At 35.0% G+C, this 16,689-nt stretch overlaps 1 protein-coding gene across 5 annotated transcripts in view; it reads left to right on the plus strand.

The window, feature by feature from the left end:
- Nucleotides 1-16,689, plus strand: part of Miro (mitochondrial Rho GTPase) — a 202,438-nt gene that overhangs the window by 42,049 nt on the left and 143,700 nt on the right. For all 5 annotated transcript variants that reach the window (XM_090371388.1, XM_090371387.1, XM_090371384.1 and 2 more), the window contains exons 2-3: nucleotides 8,476-8,541; nucleotides 11,183-11,323. In XM_090371388.1, the coding sequence (XP_090227514.1) occupies nucleotides 8,490-8,541; nucleotides 11,183-11,323 (193 nt within the window). In that variant the 5' untranslated portion in view covers nucleotides 8,476-8,489. The remainder of the gene's footprint in view (nucleotides 1-8,475; nucleotides 8,542-11,182; nucleotides 11,324-16,689) is intronic.

Here is a 16,689-nt window from a genome sequence, read left to right on the forward strand (position 1 = left end):
TACTTCACATTAATCTTTACAGACAAAAGATCCTTCACAACAAGGAGAAGCTGCGTGAATTCTCAAGCTGAGCAGTATTAGATATAAACAATCTTCTATAATTGGAGAAGGTTGTTTATCAAAAAAACTTCCTGGCCTAAAGGCAATTAAAGCTCTTGGAATAAGAGCTTTTATTGCATCATTAATGTGGCACACTATGGCCATAGTTGCCGATGCGCCCAATAAATCCCGAAAAAAAAACAAAAAAAAACAAGCATCTTTAATACTCATTAAATTTGAGGAAGTCAGTGAACAAGTCCACTGAACCATTAAGGTTCAGTGCATTTACTCCAGCAATTCCCCTCTCTCCATTATGCATTATGATTAATGTCTTTTGAGGTTATGATGGGCATCTTGGTAAGATCCAGTCTTCCTTACATTTTTAGGGTACAGCTCTAAAACAGTGTTTAAAGGTCAGCCACTAGATAGTCCATTGGACCAAGCCTATTAGTAACTCTTGGAGGCTTCTGGATCAGTTAGTGTATAACCTTGCTGCCTCTACTCTGCCAGATTGTGACTGCTGGGTACATTCTTGACATGTGTACACCATATCCAAATATTTCATTACTTCTTACATGTCCCTCCCCCCAACCTTTTCTTACTACTGAATGCATCATGAATAGGCAAACTAATAAAGTAAACTTATCTGCAAAAAGATTTAAACCTCCCAAACACTTCCTCATTCACTTCACAAATATATTTGGTCTCAGTTCCAATCTCAATGATGTCGATTTCCACTTACATTCTGCCAAGCTCCATATATTTTATCTCAGAGAATCCCAATTATTGGGGCGCCTCCGTAGCCAGGTGGGAAGGAGCAGCAGTGCGTAGCACACGCTTCTTGATTAGACCGGGGTTCGAGCCCGTCACCACCAAATACGGAGGATGCGGAAAGGTCAGGGAATGACCACCGCATATCCCGGAGCAATATGGCCTTAGTTGCTAATGCTCCTAAAAAAAAAACCAAAACCCAATTATTGGTTGATTCAACCACTGCTCATATTAGTTATCCTAATTATTCTCTGTATGTAGGCGCCTCCGTAGCCAGGTGGGAAGGAGCAGCAGTGCATAGCACACGCTTCTTGATTAGACTGGGGTTCGAGCCCGTCACCACCAAATACGGAGGATGCGGAAAAGTCAGGGAATGACCACCGCATATCTCGGAGCAATATGGCCTTAGTTGCTAATGCTCCTAAAAACCAAATAACAACATAACAACAACAATCGCTGTATGATTCCTTTTGTTTCAGAGGTGGTACTTATGCATATGTCTGCTTCGATATTCTCTCTCAGAGACTTAGTAATTTGGAATCCCCTCCTTTTGACCTTCTGTGGCTTAAAATCTCTCTACCCTGTTTCTCGAGTTCATCTATTGCTTCTGTCTTTCCCTCAACTCCACTAATCACACAGAACTCTTTGACTTTCTCCAGTCCGACTTTCCTAACAGTGAGATAACTTTCCTTGGTGATTTTAATGTTTATAACTCCATTTGGTTTCTGTTTTTCTAGTCACACAGACTCAGCTGGTCGAGATGCAGAGGCTTTTGCAATTACTATTGATTTCGTACAGATTGTTCATTTACCTACCAGAATACCAAACAATTCTAAGCACAGCCAACACCCTTGATCTTTTTCTCAGAAACAGCCCCTTCCTAGTACATGGTCGAGGTGAGTGGTCCTCTAAGCACCTCAGATCACAACTTTCTGGTAGTCTGTTCTCCAATGGAGTCTTTCTCTTGTAGTCATTCTCAACCTCATGTTTGGCATTACAAGAATGCAAAATGGGATGATTTCTATTCTTGTTTTCCTTGGTTGAATTACTGTTTTGAGCTTTCTGATGTCAATGTTTGCTCAGATTGTGTTGGTGAAATTATTCTTATAGTGATGAAATCCTTTATTCCACACTCCACCTTAAAATCTCATCCTTTTTCTAAGCCTTGGTTTTCCAATAAATGTGGTAAGGCTGTTCAAGATAAGAGTGTTGCATATTGGAATTGACTTGCATCCAAATCTCCAGGTTCATTTTCTGCCTACACCAAACCTTGCAACAATTGTAAAATAGTTATTAATCAGGTCAAACTAGATTTCAAACAGGCTAGGTGTAGAAAACTTGCTTCTCCAGATGGTAGTTGAGCTTTCTGGTCTCTTGCCAAAGCTGTTGACCACAGCTTTTGCCCATATCTATTCCCACCTCTCAAAACTGGACAGAAGTGGGAATAGACTTCCATTACCACTTCAGTTAAAGATAATGCTGGCCTTCTGGCATCCTACTTTTCTTCTAACTTGTGTATTGCTGATCTTGGTAAACCACTCCTACTATTCTCAGTACACCCCATTCAATGCCTCCTGTGTTCTTCCGTCAAAAGGATGTCAGAAGAATTTTGAACAGTCTTGAGGCCAAGAAATTGTCAGATCCTGATGGTATTTCTCCACTTGTTCTCTGTAACTGTGCTCCTGAACTACTCCTGTTCTGTCACCTTCTTCACTTTTTTATTCCAAAGGTGCTTTCCCTTCTGCTTGCTCATATCCAGCCAGTTACTAAAAAGAGGTGACACATTCCTCTTATCCAGGTATCATCCCATTGCACTTACTTCTACTCTTTCTAAAATGATGTAGAAATCTATTAACTGCCAACCATTAAACTATCTAGAAATCTTCCATCTATTCAGTGATCAGCAGTATGGATTTCATCAGTTCTGATCCACTGGTGATATACTGGCTTTGTTACCCATGTATGGACAAATTCAATGGAAAAAGTTTGGTGAAACTCAAGCAGTTGCTCTTGATATTTCAAATGCCTTTGATCATGTTTAGCATGAACATTTTCCATTCCATCTTATAGTTTGCCAACTGTTTTTGTAATTGGGTATCCAGTTTTCTCTCTGACTGCTCACTGTGGGTTAAACTGCTCTATTTCTTCTGCCTTCTCCATTAATGCTGGTGTTCCAAGGATCTTTTCTTTCTTCCACTATTTTCCTCCTGTATTATTATCCTGTCCTATGTTATATCTCACCAAAAGGATTTGTCTGCTCCTATGCTTATCTTTGATGACACCCAAATTTCTAGACAAGATCACATATCTCTATTAGGGGTCACCCTGACTTATAATCTCTCTTGGCATAAGTATATCACCAATATTGCTTCCTCTGAATATAAAAAAACTAGGTTTTCTCTTTTGCTCATACATGTACACAAGAAATAACATTGTTTTATTATTATTAGCCATATGGTGCAAGGAAGCCTAAGGCTTATGCTGCACCAGCCAAAAAAAATTTCCAAGTTACCCTGAGAGAGAGAGAGAGAGAGAGAGAGAGAGAGAGAATAGAAAGGAATCACCAAGAAAGAGAAGAATGATGATATCCAGCTCAGGACCCTGGGTGTGCCAAGCCCATACTCACCAGATGTGAAACCCTGGGATTTTATTTGCATATTTCTTAGATATGGAAAGAAAAAATATAAATCAAACTCAAACCATTTCATAATCCCATGTATGACTTTGTTGATCTCAGGTTTGGGTTAGACCACATCTTGTGCATTGTGTGCCCCATTTGGAAACCACATTTCAAGAAGTGGAGCTGCTGTCAAGGGGTAGTAGAAAAATGAGCACAAAGGACTGCAGTCACAGGGAGGGAGAGAATCCAGGTCCTTAACCTATTTTTTTTTGAGAATGTGTAGATTTATGTTTTTATCAGGGCCATTTCAAGTAAATTTCAAATAATGTGCCATCTCTTATAATAGTTTTAATAGATGACAGCACAAAAATTATCTTTGAAAATTGGAAAAAGAAGGGACCTCACACCTGTTCAGCACATGAACAGGTGTGTCGAATTGAACTTCTGAAATTTTTATCCATAAGTTGAAGAAATAAAATTAAATGATACATAAATAGACGTAGAGAATGTTATTGCTTAAAAAATTTAATAATAATAAAAAAAGTAACAAGTTAATTTTTAAATCATTTTTTACGTATGTTTTTAGATTTGTTTTTATATTCTAATTTTGAATTGTAATGACTTTATTCTAATGCTGAACATTCAAGTCAAAATATGAAGAAATTAATTTTTAAAAGCAGTAACATATGAAGTTTTAATTTGTGAAAAACTTCAAAATTTAATGATGAAACTTGCTCCACAGAATCTGCCACTATCAGTGATTCATATAGGGAACCCACTCATTTTCAGCAAGCTCACTTGTGAAAGGGTTAGGTTACAGTGGGTATAAACTGGAACCTCTCTCCAGGCAATACGTTCCTTCTCATAATCATTGAAATTTACAATTACAAGGGGGAAAAAAAAGTGAAATAGATTTAGAAAGGAGAAACTATACAGCACACAAAATGCTAAGAATTGGGACATTTTCCCCATTAATGTAAATTTTTTGCATTGAATTCTGTAATAATGTAAATGCACAAGGCATAATACGATATGAGCATGAAATAAGTATATAATATCGGTGTAAATACACCATAGTTAGCTCATAAAAATAAACTATAATTGTAGTGTAAAGGCATCAATTTAATTTTATCTCATATTGTGACTACCTTCACAATGAGTTACCATGTATTGCACTACTCTGGGGAGGTCCATGGGGACCTCCCCTGAATCTAAGAATTCTCTCATAGTTATGGCTAAGGGTTTGCTTACTTCCCTTGCTGCCTCCTTCAATATAACTGGATAGATTCCATCCTCCCCACAGGTGCCTTTTTTATGTTTAACTTCAACAATTTCTCCTCCACTTTTCTCTCCGTTATTACAAAATCATTTAGCTCCCTGTTAGAGTTTAGTAAACTTCTGTCCTTCCTTCCTTACAGAATTCCTCATGTGTGAATGTAGATAAAAATACTCATTCAGTTGTGAAGTTAATTCCACATGTATCTCATATTGTGATTACCTACAACAAGTTGCCGTGAAATACTACCTCGAATAAGTAACGGTTCACTAATAAAGAAGTGGTGCCTCCGTAGCCAGGTGGGCAGGAGCAGCAGTGCATAGCACATGCTTCTTGATTAAACCGGGGTTCAAGCCCGTCACCACCAAATACGGAGGATGCGGAAAGGTCAGGGAATGACCACCGCATATCCCCGGAGCAATATGGCCTTAGTTGCTAATGCTACTAAATAACAACTAATAAAGAAGACTGTGAAATTAACTTCACAACTGGGTTGGCTTGATTGCAACACCAGGATTCCTGCCCACCCACCGACAATAGGCCAACAAGCCTTGAAACGATGCCGTCTGGGTGGTGGTGCCCACTGAGAATAAGTAACAATAGTCTTCTCTATTAGTGAAGTGTTACTTATTCGAGGTAGTGCAAAACATGGTAACTTGTTGTGAAGTTAGTCACAATATGAGATACAATTAAATTGATGCCTTTACGCTGCGATTGTAGTTTATTTTTATGAGCTAACTACGGTGTTATTTACACCGATATTATATATTGAATTCTGTCTTCATACTGCCACATAGTCTGAATCAAACCATGAAGGGAAGATGAATACATTTTCATTTTGTGTCATGTTTCCACACCACATGGCAGTTATCAGCTATTTTATAGATACAGTAAAATCTCGTTAATACAAACTCGGTTTATACAAAGTACTCGTTTATATGAAGTACATACCATTCCCCTGCAAAAGGATAGGCTTTTCTATGTAAATATATTTGTTTATTACAAAATTCGGTTAATATGTATTACAAAGTTCGTTTTCACCCTGTGAGAAATAAATATTGTTATTTTGTATGTTTAATGCAAATCTTAGCACAGTTGTCCAGTTGTTGCCTCTAGCCACCCAGTTCCCTGCTTCCCGAAGGATGGCACTGACTTGTTAGAAATAATTTTTGTGTAAACAAAACCAGTTTATGGTTGCTACAACATAAGTGCATTCTGAAAAACATCAATGTTAAATTAACAAAAGAATAAAAACAGTTTTCCTAAGTTGTTTACATACACTCCCTCGCTCTCCACGGGATTAATGTCAGTTGCAATTGTTACGCCAGTTCAAAGACTCTTTTTTTTGCCACCGTATACAGCAATCTATTTTTTGTGTAATTTTATCTGAGCTGATGTCTTTTTTGGAACTTGTCTTTAAATTAATTTAAAGTTTTGTATATTAAATCTCATCTAGTAGTGTTATGATTACAAAACGTAAACTGACGGAATTGAGCCTGGAAATTAAACTGAAAATTATACAAGAGGCTGATAGGACAGAACTTAGCAAAACGGCCATTGCAAAGGAATACAACATCCCTTTACCTACTTCATCTACGATACTGAAAAAAAATTTGAACTGTGTGACACTGGAGCTGCAAGAAAAAACAAAAAAAAAAACAAAACAGGAAACAAATTGCTGGTTCAAAACATGAGGAGTTTGAAACAAACGTTTTGAGTGGTACCAATAAATGCACGCATCTAATTTGCCAATATCAGGTCCAATTTTGCAAGAAAAGGCAAATTATCTGGCTCAGCAACATGTAATTAGTAACTTCAAATGCAGCAGTGGCTGGCTCCAAAGATTTAAAGACAGAAATAACTTTGTTTCGTGTTTTGGGTGAGTCTGGATTGGTCGACAAGAAAAAGGCTACAGACTGGTTGTGGTCTGTATGGTCCATTTTTGAAAAATATGAGACAAAGGATATTTTTAATCTTGTTGAGGCAGATTTATTTTGTAATTTTCTTCCAAACAAAATATTTGCTATTTGAGGAGTCTTGTCATGGTGGAAAATTAAGTAAACAAAGACTCCCTATTCTGTTATGCTACAATTCAAATGGAAATACAAAACTATGCCCACAGGTGATTGGTAAGTTTTCCAAGACAAGATGTTTTAAAGAAGTTAACCAACTTCCCTGTGATTATGTGGCCAATAGAGGTACTTGGCTTACGGTCAAAATTTTTCAGTCTTGGTTATCAAAAGTGGACAGAAGAATGGCTTCAGAAAAAAGGAACATTTTGATGATTCTAGATTGTTGTACAACACATTCTGCCAAGACACTTAAGTTGACAAATATACGGCTGTTGTTTTTAACCTCCCATTACCATCTGTAGCCAAGTGGTCAGGAGCAGGAGTGCAGTAGCACATGCTCTTTGAGTAGACCAGGGCCAAGCCCCTGACTGCTAAATACGGTCAATCTGCCAACCCGCACTAGACCAGCATGGCAGATTATGGTCCATTTCTCTCAGCATGATTTGTTGAGGAGGCTTCTATTCTGCAGTGGGTGATAATGGCTGCAGTTTACTTTACTTTTTTTTTTTTTTTTTTCCCCACCAGTTTTATGCAGCCTCTGGATCAAGGCATTATTTATAACCACAAGGGAGCATATAGAGCTTGCTTGATAAGGTACTTGATCCTCAACATAGGAGGGAGGGAACAATTTGCAGCTAAATTGGAATGTCTTGAATTCTATCCATAATCTTTTTATTGCTTGGGACAGTATTGCATCAAATGTAATAATCAACTGCTTCAGAAAGAGTGGCTTTGGAGAGAATATCATCGAAAAACATGATCCAGCAGATGAATGTGATAGCAATATTGAGGAATGGGGAAATTTGAAGGAGCTATGGATTTAGTTGGCGAATTTGAAGAGTTTGTGAAGGTACATGTATTTTCTGCCATAGACTGCAACAACAGAAGATCTTTCAAGCACCAAGCAAAACAATGATGTTTTTGTTACCAGTGAAAGTGAAGAAGCACACACATAATGTGTTGGCCTGCAGTAATGTTGATAAAGAAATAACTATTGCATTTTATAATGTCTGTGCTGTAGTTAAAAATGCATATAGGACAAAAACTGTGCAAACAATATTGGATTCTTTCTTTAAATTAGATTAATTTATCTAAAAGTTGATGGATTTTGTTTCCTTTTATATTAAGATTAATTCTTTTACTGTGATACGAAAAATATTGTATACATAAAAATATATGCTGTACAATATTTTCATTTCTGTTCATTGCTTTTCTCTTAGTTTAACATACAAATAAAATAAAATCTTTAAAAACTGTGTTAAAAACTGTATTGTTAGACAAGGCTTTTGTTTTTATTATTTTTTATTTTAATTATTTTATTTTATTAATTTTTTTTTTATTTTTTTTTGATATTATTATTATTTATTATTATTCTTAGATGTATAGTATGTGCCAAAAAAAAAAATAATAATAATAAAAGTAAAATTTTGATTTTGAGGACCTTGTTATTACAAAACACGAAAATTTAGGTCCCTTGAACTTTGTATTAACGAGATTCTACTGTATCTCTATTTTAAATGGCTATTAATAAAATCCCATTTTTATTGTGTATTATGTAGTTTATTTATTTATTTTCCTTTTCTGTTGTTTTGATAAAGTAGGCCATGTTCATTATTATAAATTCTGATACTAGAATAAAAAGACCCAGCTTTTAATTGGTGAAATTTTTTATTTGAACATTTTCTTTCCCTCTGTAGGATAGTATTTAGTGATGGGTCGTAAGAATGGCAAAAGAGATGTGAGGATTCTTTTGGTTGGAGAACGTACGTATGTAAAAATCTTTTTTTTTTTAGTTATTCATTGCAGTATAATAGTTTAGGGTGGCAGGTATTTGTTACAGAATCAGTGTGAATTTTTTTTTTTTTTTTTTCTCTATTAAATAACTAACAAAATTAAAAAAAAAAAAAATGGTAGGAAACAGGAGTTCTTAAGCTCTCTGTGTGAAGTGTATGAACTTTGAAAGCTTTTGTACAAAAAAGGAGGTACTCTGTGATAGTACAATGAGTTTTCACTCATCGTGAATGGTTTGAATTCAAATTTCATCAGAGCTAAGTCTCTTCAGTTGGAGCTGTAGTTAGCCAATTGCAGTCCGAGGGAGTGGGGTTACCCTCCATGTTTATTCCAGGTTTTTCATTCTGCACAAATTGCAGATTGGCTCAGGAACAAACTCACTTTCACAGATGTAATACATGATGTGACTGTATGATCTGGCTTATTATAGCCAAAGTAGTTTGATCCAAAAAGTGGGAGAGCACCCTTCATGACATTGGTTTTAATTTAGATCACTTCAGTGACTTGAGACTTTTATGAATTTTTCCAAAGAGAAACTAGTATTTCAACTCAGAAAAATAACTTGATCATAAATTTACTAACACATTTGGTGTCATTAACTTTATCATTTATCTACCTGTATGAAGCTGAACTCCAATAAATCTGAAAGTGCCTCCTTATACAAGGTGTGGCTATTAAATAACAAGACTGCACATGCAGCCACTACATAGCAAGCACCACCTGTGAAACAAAGGCAAAGCAGTTGACCTTGAATCTTTCTCTAGTTATCTGCCAAGTCACATTCCAACATGCCCATTCACTTTGCAAAATACAGGTTTTCATTACCTTGTGTTTTTGCATTTTGAATGAACAGACAAAAGAATTGAACAATGAAAAATAAATTTTATAAATGAGGCTCCTCATGCCTTTTAAGATTACTTTGTGAGTCTCTGAAGCCTTTCAAGATTGTTTCCTCCATGTCTCCTACCTCCGCAACAGATTACAGATGCATATTGTTTCTTCCGTCTGGCATTAGTTGCAACTTTTAATCATTTTCTGATTAGGATTGATAACTCATGGAAAAATGTATTCTGAAGTTAGACTTAAAGTAGAGAAACTAAATATAATCCTGAAATATAGGGTGAGCCATATGTCAGTTTTCTGAGAAGAGGTGCAATTTACCAAAAAATAAATTAGTAAAAATTGTTTTTGAACAGTTCATTTAAGTATTATAAACAACATCATGTGAATATAAAAATTCATATTAATGAAATAGTATGGGCATGAAATTGACTTCAAGATTTAAATTTTACAAATTATTTCTTGGTAAACTAATATAGTCTATCTCTCTGTATATTAGCATTTGTGCTTTTTCATGTCCCTCTTCAGTATGATTCTTCTCTGTCACTTCTATCTTGAAGCACTGGGCTTCTGATTAATTACAAATCACTTTTCAAGAAAAATACTGTATAGAGAATTCATTATGCTTTAACTCCTAGTGTGCATTGGGAAAATGCAAATTTGTTGCTTGCTAACTTACTGGTACATTAGATCACTTAAGTGTCTGGGATGTCACTGCCTGCCAGATCCTAGAAGCTTTCCATCTCCCAGCTAAACAAGTTAGCACATTTGAAGCATTTTTGCCAAACTATGTAATTAATCTGAGCAATACCCACCATATAGACCTATGGTTTGGTGATTCCCACTAGATCAAAACTAACCAAAAATAACTAAGTCAATGTGGTGAGAGAAGGACATTACATAATTACCCACAGTGAATTGTTATGAAATATGAATAAACACAAAATACACCACGAATTGTTATCAGGCAAATTGTTTTGTGTCTAAAGTATTATAATAAGCCGTAAGTCATACTTCCACACAAAACCACGTAATAATTTTATGACAATTCCAGTACAGTTAATCGCAACTTTTAATCCTTTTCTGATTAGGCCTGATGACAAGATTTGGTGTGGATGGAATCCAGAAATGTCACCAGTTTTAGTTTTACTTATGTATTGTAATAGTTTATGCATATAAATTTCACTTGATAACAGTTTACATGGTTTAGTTAATTCCTATTTTATTGCACATAAATTTTTTTCCCCCTAACCAACTCAGTGTTTTCAGGTAAATTAAATAAATCTAATGTTGCAGTGTGTATTAATTTTTTTTGCTTCCCCCCACTTTATTGGTGTTTCTGCTGTAAAGGCTTTATGGTCTCAATCATGGTGTCCATTGTATCCTCAATGGTAATGGAGTCATTATTATTTTGTTTGTCTCTCAAGCCTTTGAAAGTCATCTTGTTCTTCTCTCAAGTTTAAGCTTTGCCACTGTATATTACTATGCTTCTACAGCATTACTTTTCCTTGAAAAGGAAAAGCTCTCTTTAAGCTACTATAGGTCTCCAAGAAATTATTTATGATGGTGTAAAGAATTTCATAGTTTAATGATATTACTTATGTCACTACCATGGTTTAATTATTATTACATAATTAAATAATTATTTAATATTAAATATTTGCTATTAAACTACTCTAATAATTATAAATGCTATACACTGTTATGATTTAATAATTATTTATTAAAAATAATAAATAATTTTAATTCTTCAATTGATATTTTTCTGTTTAGCTGGAGTTGGGAAAACATCACTTATACTTTCCCTTGTAAGTGAAGAATTTCCAGAAGAGGTTCCACCACGTGCAGAGGAAATAACTATTCCTGCAGATGTTACTCCAGAGAAAGTGCCAACACATATAGTTGATTACTCTGGTATATTTTGTTTTACTAAACATTTTTTTAAATAGTTATTAAAATTCAGTATTGCAGATATTGAATTTAGAGCAAGAATTCCAGGCACATGAAAGCTATAAAACATTGCTGTAGAAATGTTGACAAAGCCTCAGCAATGAACTTAGCCAAAATCAAACTTAAATTTTTTACAAAATCTCATCTCTTATATTGTAGTGCAAGTGATCACATTCTTTATTTGAAGTACAGATGCATGGTATAGCACCTGCACTTCAAAACCCATTGTTCCTGAAAGGGAAGAAGGGAAGATGTGTTGCTATTTATTTGAAATGTATGCCATTAACCCATGTGTCTTGCCCACTGAAAAGGTGCTGGTAAGTTCCTAGATGATCATACAGGTAATGGCACATGTAGAGTAATAGTTATTTTATTATTATCCTTTTAATCTCAGATAAATTGGTTATTTAATTGGCATATATAGATCAGTCCTCTCAAATAGCATTAGTAAAGGCATATGATGCAAGAAAGCAAGCTTATACAGCATCAGCCAAAAAAACCCTTCTCATTTCACCCATCCACTCGCTCCAAATGTTTGTCTAGTTCTGCCTTGAATCTATTTAATCTATCAACTTCTACAATGGCAAATGGAGGTTTGTTCCAACAATCAACCACCTGCTGGCTAAAGGCAAACTTCCACACATCTATCCTACAACTGTCTCTCCTCAATTTGAATTTATGCCCTATTCTGAGCAAGAAGAAGAATCCCATCAGCATTGAGCATGCTCAAACCATTCATGGTCTTATACACCTCAATCAGGTCACCTCGCAGGTGTCTAGTCTCCAGACACTGTAATTTGCAAAACTTAAGCCTTTCTTTGTAAGAGCAACCCTTTGTTCCTTTCACTAATCTTGTTGTCCTTCTCTGTACTCTTTCCAGCAGCTCTACATCCTTCTTAAAATGAGGTCTCCAGACCTGTATACAGTCAATATATACTCAAGTATATATATATATATATATATATATATATATATATATATAGAATCAAATTACTAAAGCGTAGAACTGTGATATGATAATTACTAAAGCATTGAACAGGGATATTATATGATAATATTAACCAGTCGGATTAATGCCATCATGGATGGCATTAATCCGATTGGTTCATGGATTGCTTCGGGTTTTTTAAACTACAGGACGGCCTCTACATTTTAACATTATTTCATTCCTGTATATATATATATATATATACACACTTGAGTGTATATATACTCAAGGTGTGGCCTGACCATTGCCTTATATAAGGAGATAATCAGCGTGCTCAACCGTTGAATGGGTTGAGCATGCTGAATTCTGATGGGATCCTTCCACTTGTTCAGATTACGAACCTAAGGGGGCATAAATTCAAATTAAGAAAAGACAGATGTAGAATAGATGTGCAGAAATTTGCCTTTAGCCAGCAGGTGGTTAATTGCTGGAACAAACCTCCATCTGTCGTTGTGGAAGTTGATAGGTTAAATAAATTTAAGTAGGAACTGGACAGGCATTTGGAGGAAATGGTGTGATTTTTTTTTTTTTTTTTTTTTCTCTCTGATGCTGCATAAGCTCATAGACTTGCTTTCTTGCATCACATGCCACTACTACTACTTATCCCTTCTAGAAAAATTCCAGTATATCATTGACAAGGTACCATGAGCTACTCTTGCAGACCATCTGCACTGCTCAGAAAACTTCATATCTGACTGCACAATTACCCCCAGGTCCTTTTCATTCTCTCCCACTTGAATTGAATTATAAATATGCCGATTTAGTTTAGAAAATTTAGATAGTTTGTTAAAGTGTAATCCTTGGGACAATAATCTTAATTATAATCTTTGTTTTACTTTATCCAGTTACTTTATTTTCTGTTGCACTTTTGCCCCATTGGATATGCCAATTCCTTTTTGGATTGAATTTTCAACCAACAGAATATATTTGTCATTTTATTTGCATGACATAAGTCTGTATATGCAGGATTGCTTTGTGCATTTCTGCACTCACTATGGGATATAAATCTGAATCTGTGTGATTCATTCTTACCATTACCTTGTTAATGGATAGCTACTACTTTCTTACTTTGCCATTCTTTCAGTGGCCCTGTTTATTACACTATAGGTATGGCATCAGATATCTATTACACTTGGTGGTTTCATACCTCTCTTTAAAATACTTTTTTTTAATTTAGTTTCTTAAATATTTATATAGTACATATAAAATTTACGAAAGCATGTATGTAAATGTGTATTTCTCCAGACATATCAGACTAGTTCAGCCCTCCCCATCCCAAGGGCATTATTATTTTAATCCAAAATGTCTTGATATTTTGGTTCCATTGTACATGTTGCATATTCAAATAATTGATTGTGCTAAGCAAGGAAGTTGTTTTGCAGAGATAATGGAAGTTGTATTTGGAATTCCAATATTGATTAAATCCAGAATGGCATTTATTGTCATTCAGTCATAGTGCAACAAAACCTACAAAGTGGGTTTTGCTGCACTATGACTGAATGATGATAATGGGAGTGCAGCCATTATATTACTGGCATTATATTTGTGGGTTTTGCTGCACTGCCAGTAATATCAAAGGCCACACTCACAATGCAGAAAACATGTGGATTCATGTCAAATGCAGGCTGAGAGTTTTGTGGTGGTAGCAGAGATTGTTTTTTTTTTTTTTTTGAAAAGGAAAAATGAAGTTTCATTTTGATGTGTGTGGTTTTAAGTTTGTTTCTTTCAATGGTATAGGGTGGGGCACCTGATGAATTTCAAATCACATTATTGCGGCAACAATGCCAGGTGGAGTAGTGGGGCCTAAGTCAGTGGTCATCTATGCAATTTCATTAGCAGTGAAGTGGATCACGAAACATTGTGCTTTCGTTATTGAAATGTATTTGAACAATGGTGACTGTTATCACAATGCAGTGGTTATTTTGCACTCACTTCAATATCCCTTGTCATAGCTCAGTTCCTAGCCAAAACACAATGAAGTTATGGGTACAGAACTTTTGGCAAAGTGCTTCTACAGTGAAGAAGAAACTGGGTGTTGTGCAAAGAGTGCAAACACTGGAGGATGTTGAAAATGTGAGAAGAGCTGTCCTTAAGAGTCCTTGTCATTTGGCCAGGAAGTAAGCTGCTACCCTGAGAACTTCTGCGTGAAGCTTGTGCCGAATTTTTGCACAAGGATCTCAGCTTAATCCGTACAAAATGGCAATCATTCAAGAGCTACTCACCAGAAATTTTCCCAGAAGTTCCTCTGGACTGAGAAAGATGTCGAGAATGTTCTGCTTATGACAGATGAAGCACATTTTGAATTGTTGGGTTGTGCCAACAAACAGAATTTTTGCTATTTTGCAGCTGAAAATCCAAAATAACTCCATCAATGTACTCTTCATAGTGAGAAAGTTACTGTCTGGTGTGGAGTTGCATCCTTACTTTCTTGAAAACAATGGAGGCAGTACAGTTAAGGATACATCAGATCAGTATGTGGAAATGCTATGAAATTTGTATTGCTGTGGAATTGACCTTAACACCATATGGTTCCAGCAAGATGGGGTGACTGCTTATATAGCAAGGATAACAATGAGTGTGTTGTGCGAAATGTTTTCAGGGCATGTGGTTTCACAGAACAGTGATGTTCCATGGCACTGGCATTTTCTCCGGATTTAACCTCTTGTGACTACTAGACTCATAAACATTGAAGAATTCTTGTAATTTTCTGGATCATTGAAGAAAGTGATGCGGAATCTTTGAGGTGTAGACTGGAACAATGTGTGAGGAATAACGAGAGACATCTTACTGATGTGATCATTAAAAAATAAAATGGCATCAATTGTACTTCCTAGTGAGAGTAATCATTAAATTCCAACCCAAAATTTTAGTGCATTATTTCATTTCAAAAATTATCTGGTTTCTTTGCCCCACTCTATACATGGAACAGTGACAATGGTGGCAAGAAATCAAAACAGTTGAAGACACTAAAACAATAGATTATTGATTACACACTAGCCTTTCACCTGCCCCCTCTTTTTTTTTTTCAGAAATTTTGTTGAGTAGGATGGGGAAGAAAGAATGTAATGTCTGATGCTAACTTAGAGTCCTAACATGTATTATCTGGCTGTTTATTTTCTACCTGAGCAGGAAATGCAATAATTTAAAGAAAATCCTCACTAACGTGATCTTACCAAATAATAGTACACTGACCAGAAAAGGACAAAAAATCCTTTTATATATGTCAAACTTTTATAAGCTAAGACAAATCAAGCAGGAAGAAACAAAATTATTCCATTCTGAGCAACTCATCTCTCCTTTAATAAATTTCCATTTATTCTTGACCTGGCTAAGGCCAGAAGGTTTGCAAATTCATTTTGACTGTATATTTACCATATTTCTATTTCCTATTGAATTAATTATTGAGGACAGCCAGATTTGTGATATTCGCAATGGGCCGTGCATTTTTTTGTTGGCATGTTCAGTCTGAAATCTACAACTTTTTTTTCATTATTTATATTTTCTTTTTTTTTATATATTTCATTTTTTTATTTATGTTTTTCTTTTATATTATTAAATGAGGATCATATTATGAAACAAGACTAACATTGAAGACTAGAGTATTTTTTTATGTTTTAGAAAGTGTTATTCTGTATTTCCCTGCATTTATTATATTGTATCTAATTTATTTTTTATTTCTTGTTCATACCTGATTATGGAGTGTCTGCATGTAATTTCATAATTTCTCCATCAAAAACTTAAAATTAAGTTTTCATGAATTGTAATTAGTAAATATAATATTTAACCTTTTATTAAATCAGGAAGCTCATTCTTTATCATTTATCATATTAGTTTATTGGAAACTTAAGGTAAAAATATCTGAAAATAAATTTTATTTTACTTTATTCTTATGTAACACACACACACACACACACACACACACACACACACACACACACACACACACACACACACACACACACAATGAACAGGAAATAAAACTGGTTAGTAGTCACCATTACTAAAACTCATTGTGATTAAAGATTGTGAAAAGAGTAGAGTTCTTCTCTTTTCACAGTAATTCTGTGAATTCTCGACAATAATCTGAATAATTCTCTGCAACTTGTGCAAAGTTTAAGCTGCTGTCCAGAGTTACAACTTTATAAGAAACTGAATCATGTATAGTCTTTACATATCTTTTAGTGATTCTGCTTGTTTCAGCATTAGAAGAAACATCTCATAACTGCCATTTCTCAAGTGGGCAGCTTTGTGCAAAACACAAAGAATAATAACTTTTTTAAAAATTTAATTTATGATATTGGTGTCTACCTGTGTTTAGAGTACTGATGGGTATAATTGAATG

This window comes from Mastigoproctus giganteus, chromosome 4 (assembly GCF_048544385.1).
Source record: "Mastigoproctus giganteus isolate SK-2022 chromosome 4, ASM4854438v1, whole genome shotgun sequence".
In the NCBI taxonomy this organism is placed as follows: Eukaryota; Metazoa; Arthropoda; class Arachnida; order Uropygi; family Thelyphonidae; genus Mastigoproctus; species Mastigoproctus giganteus.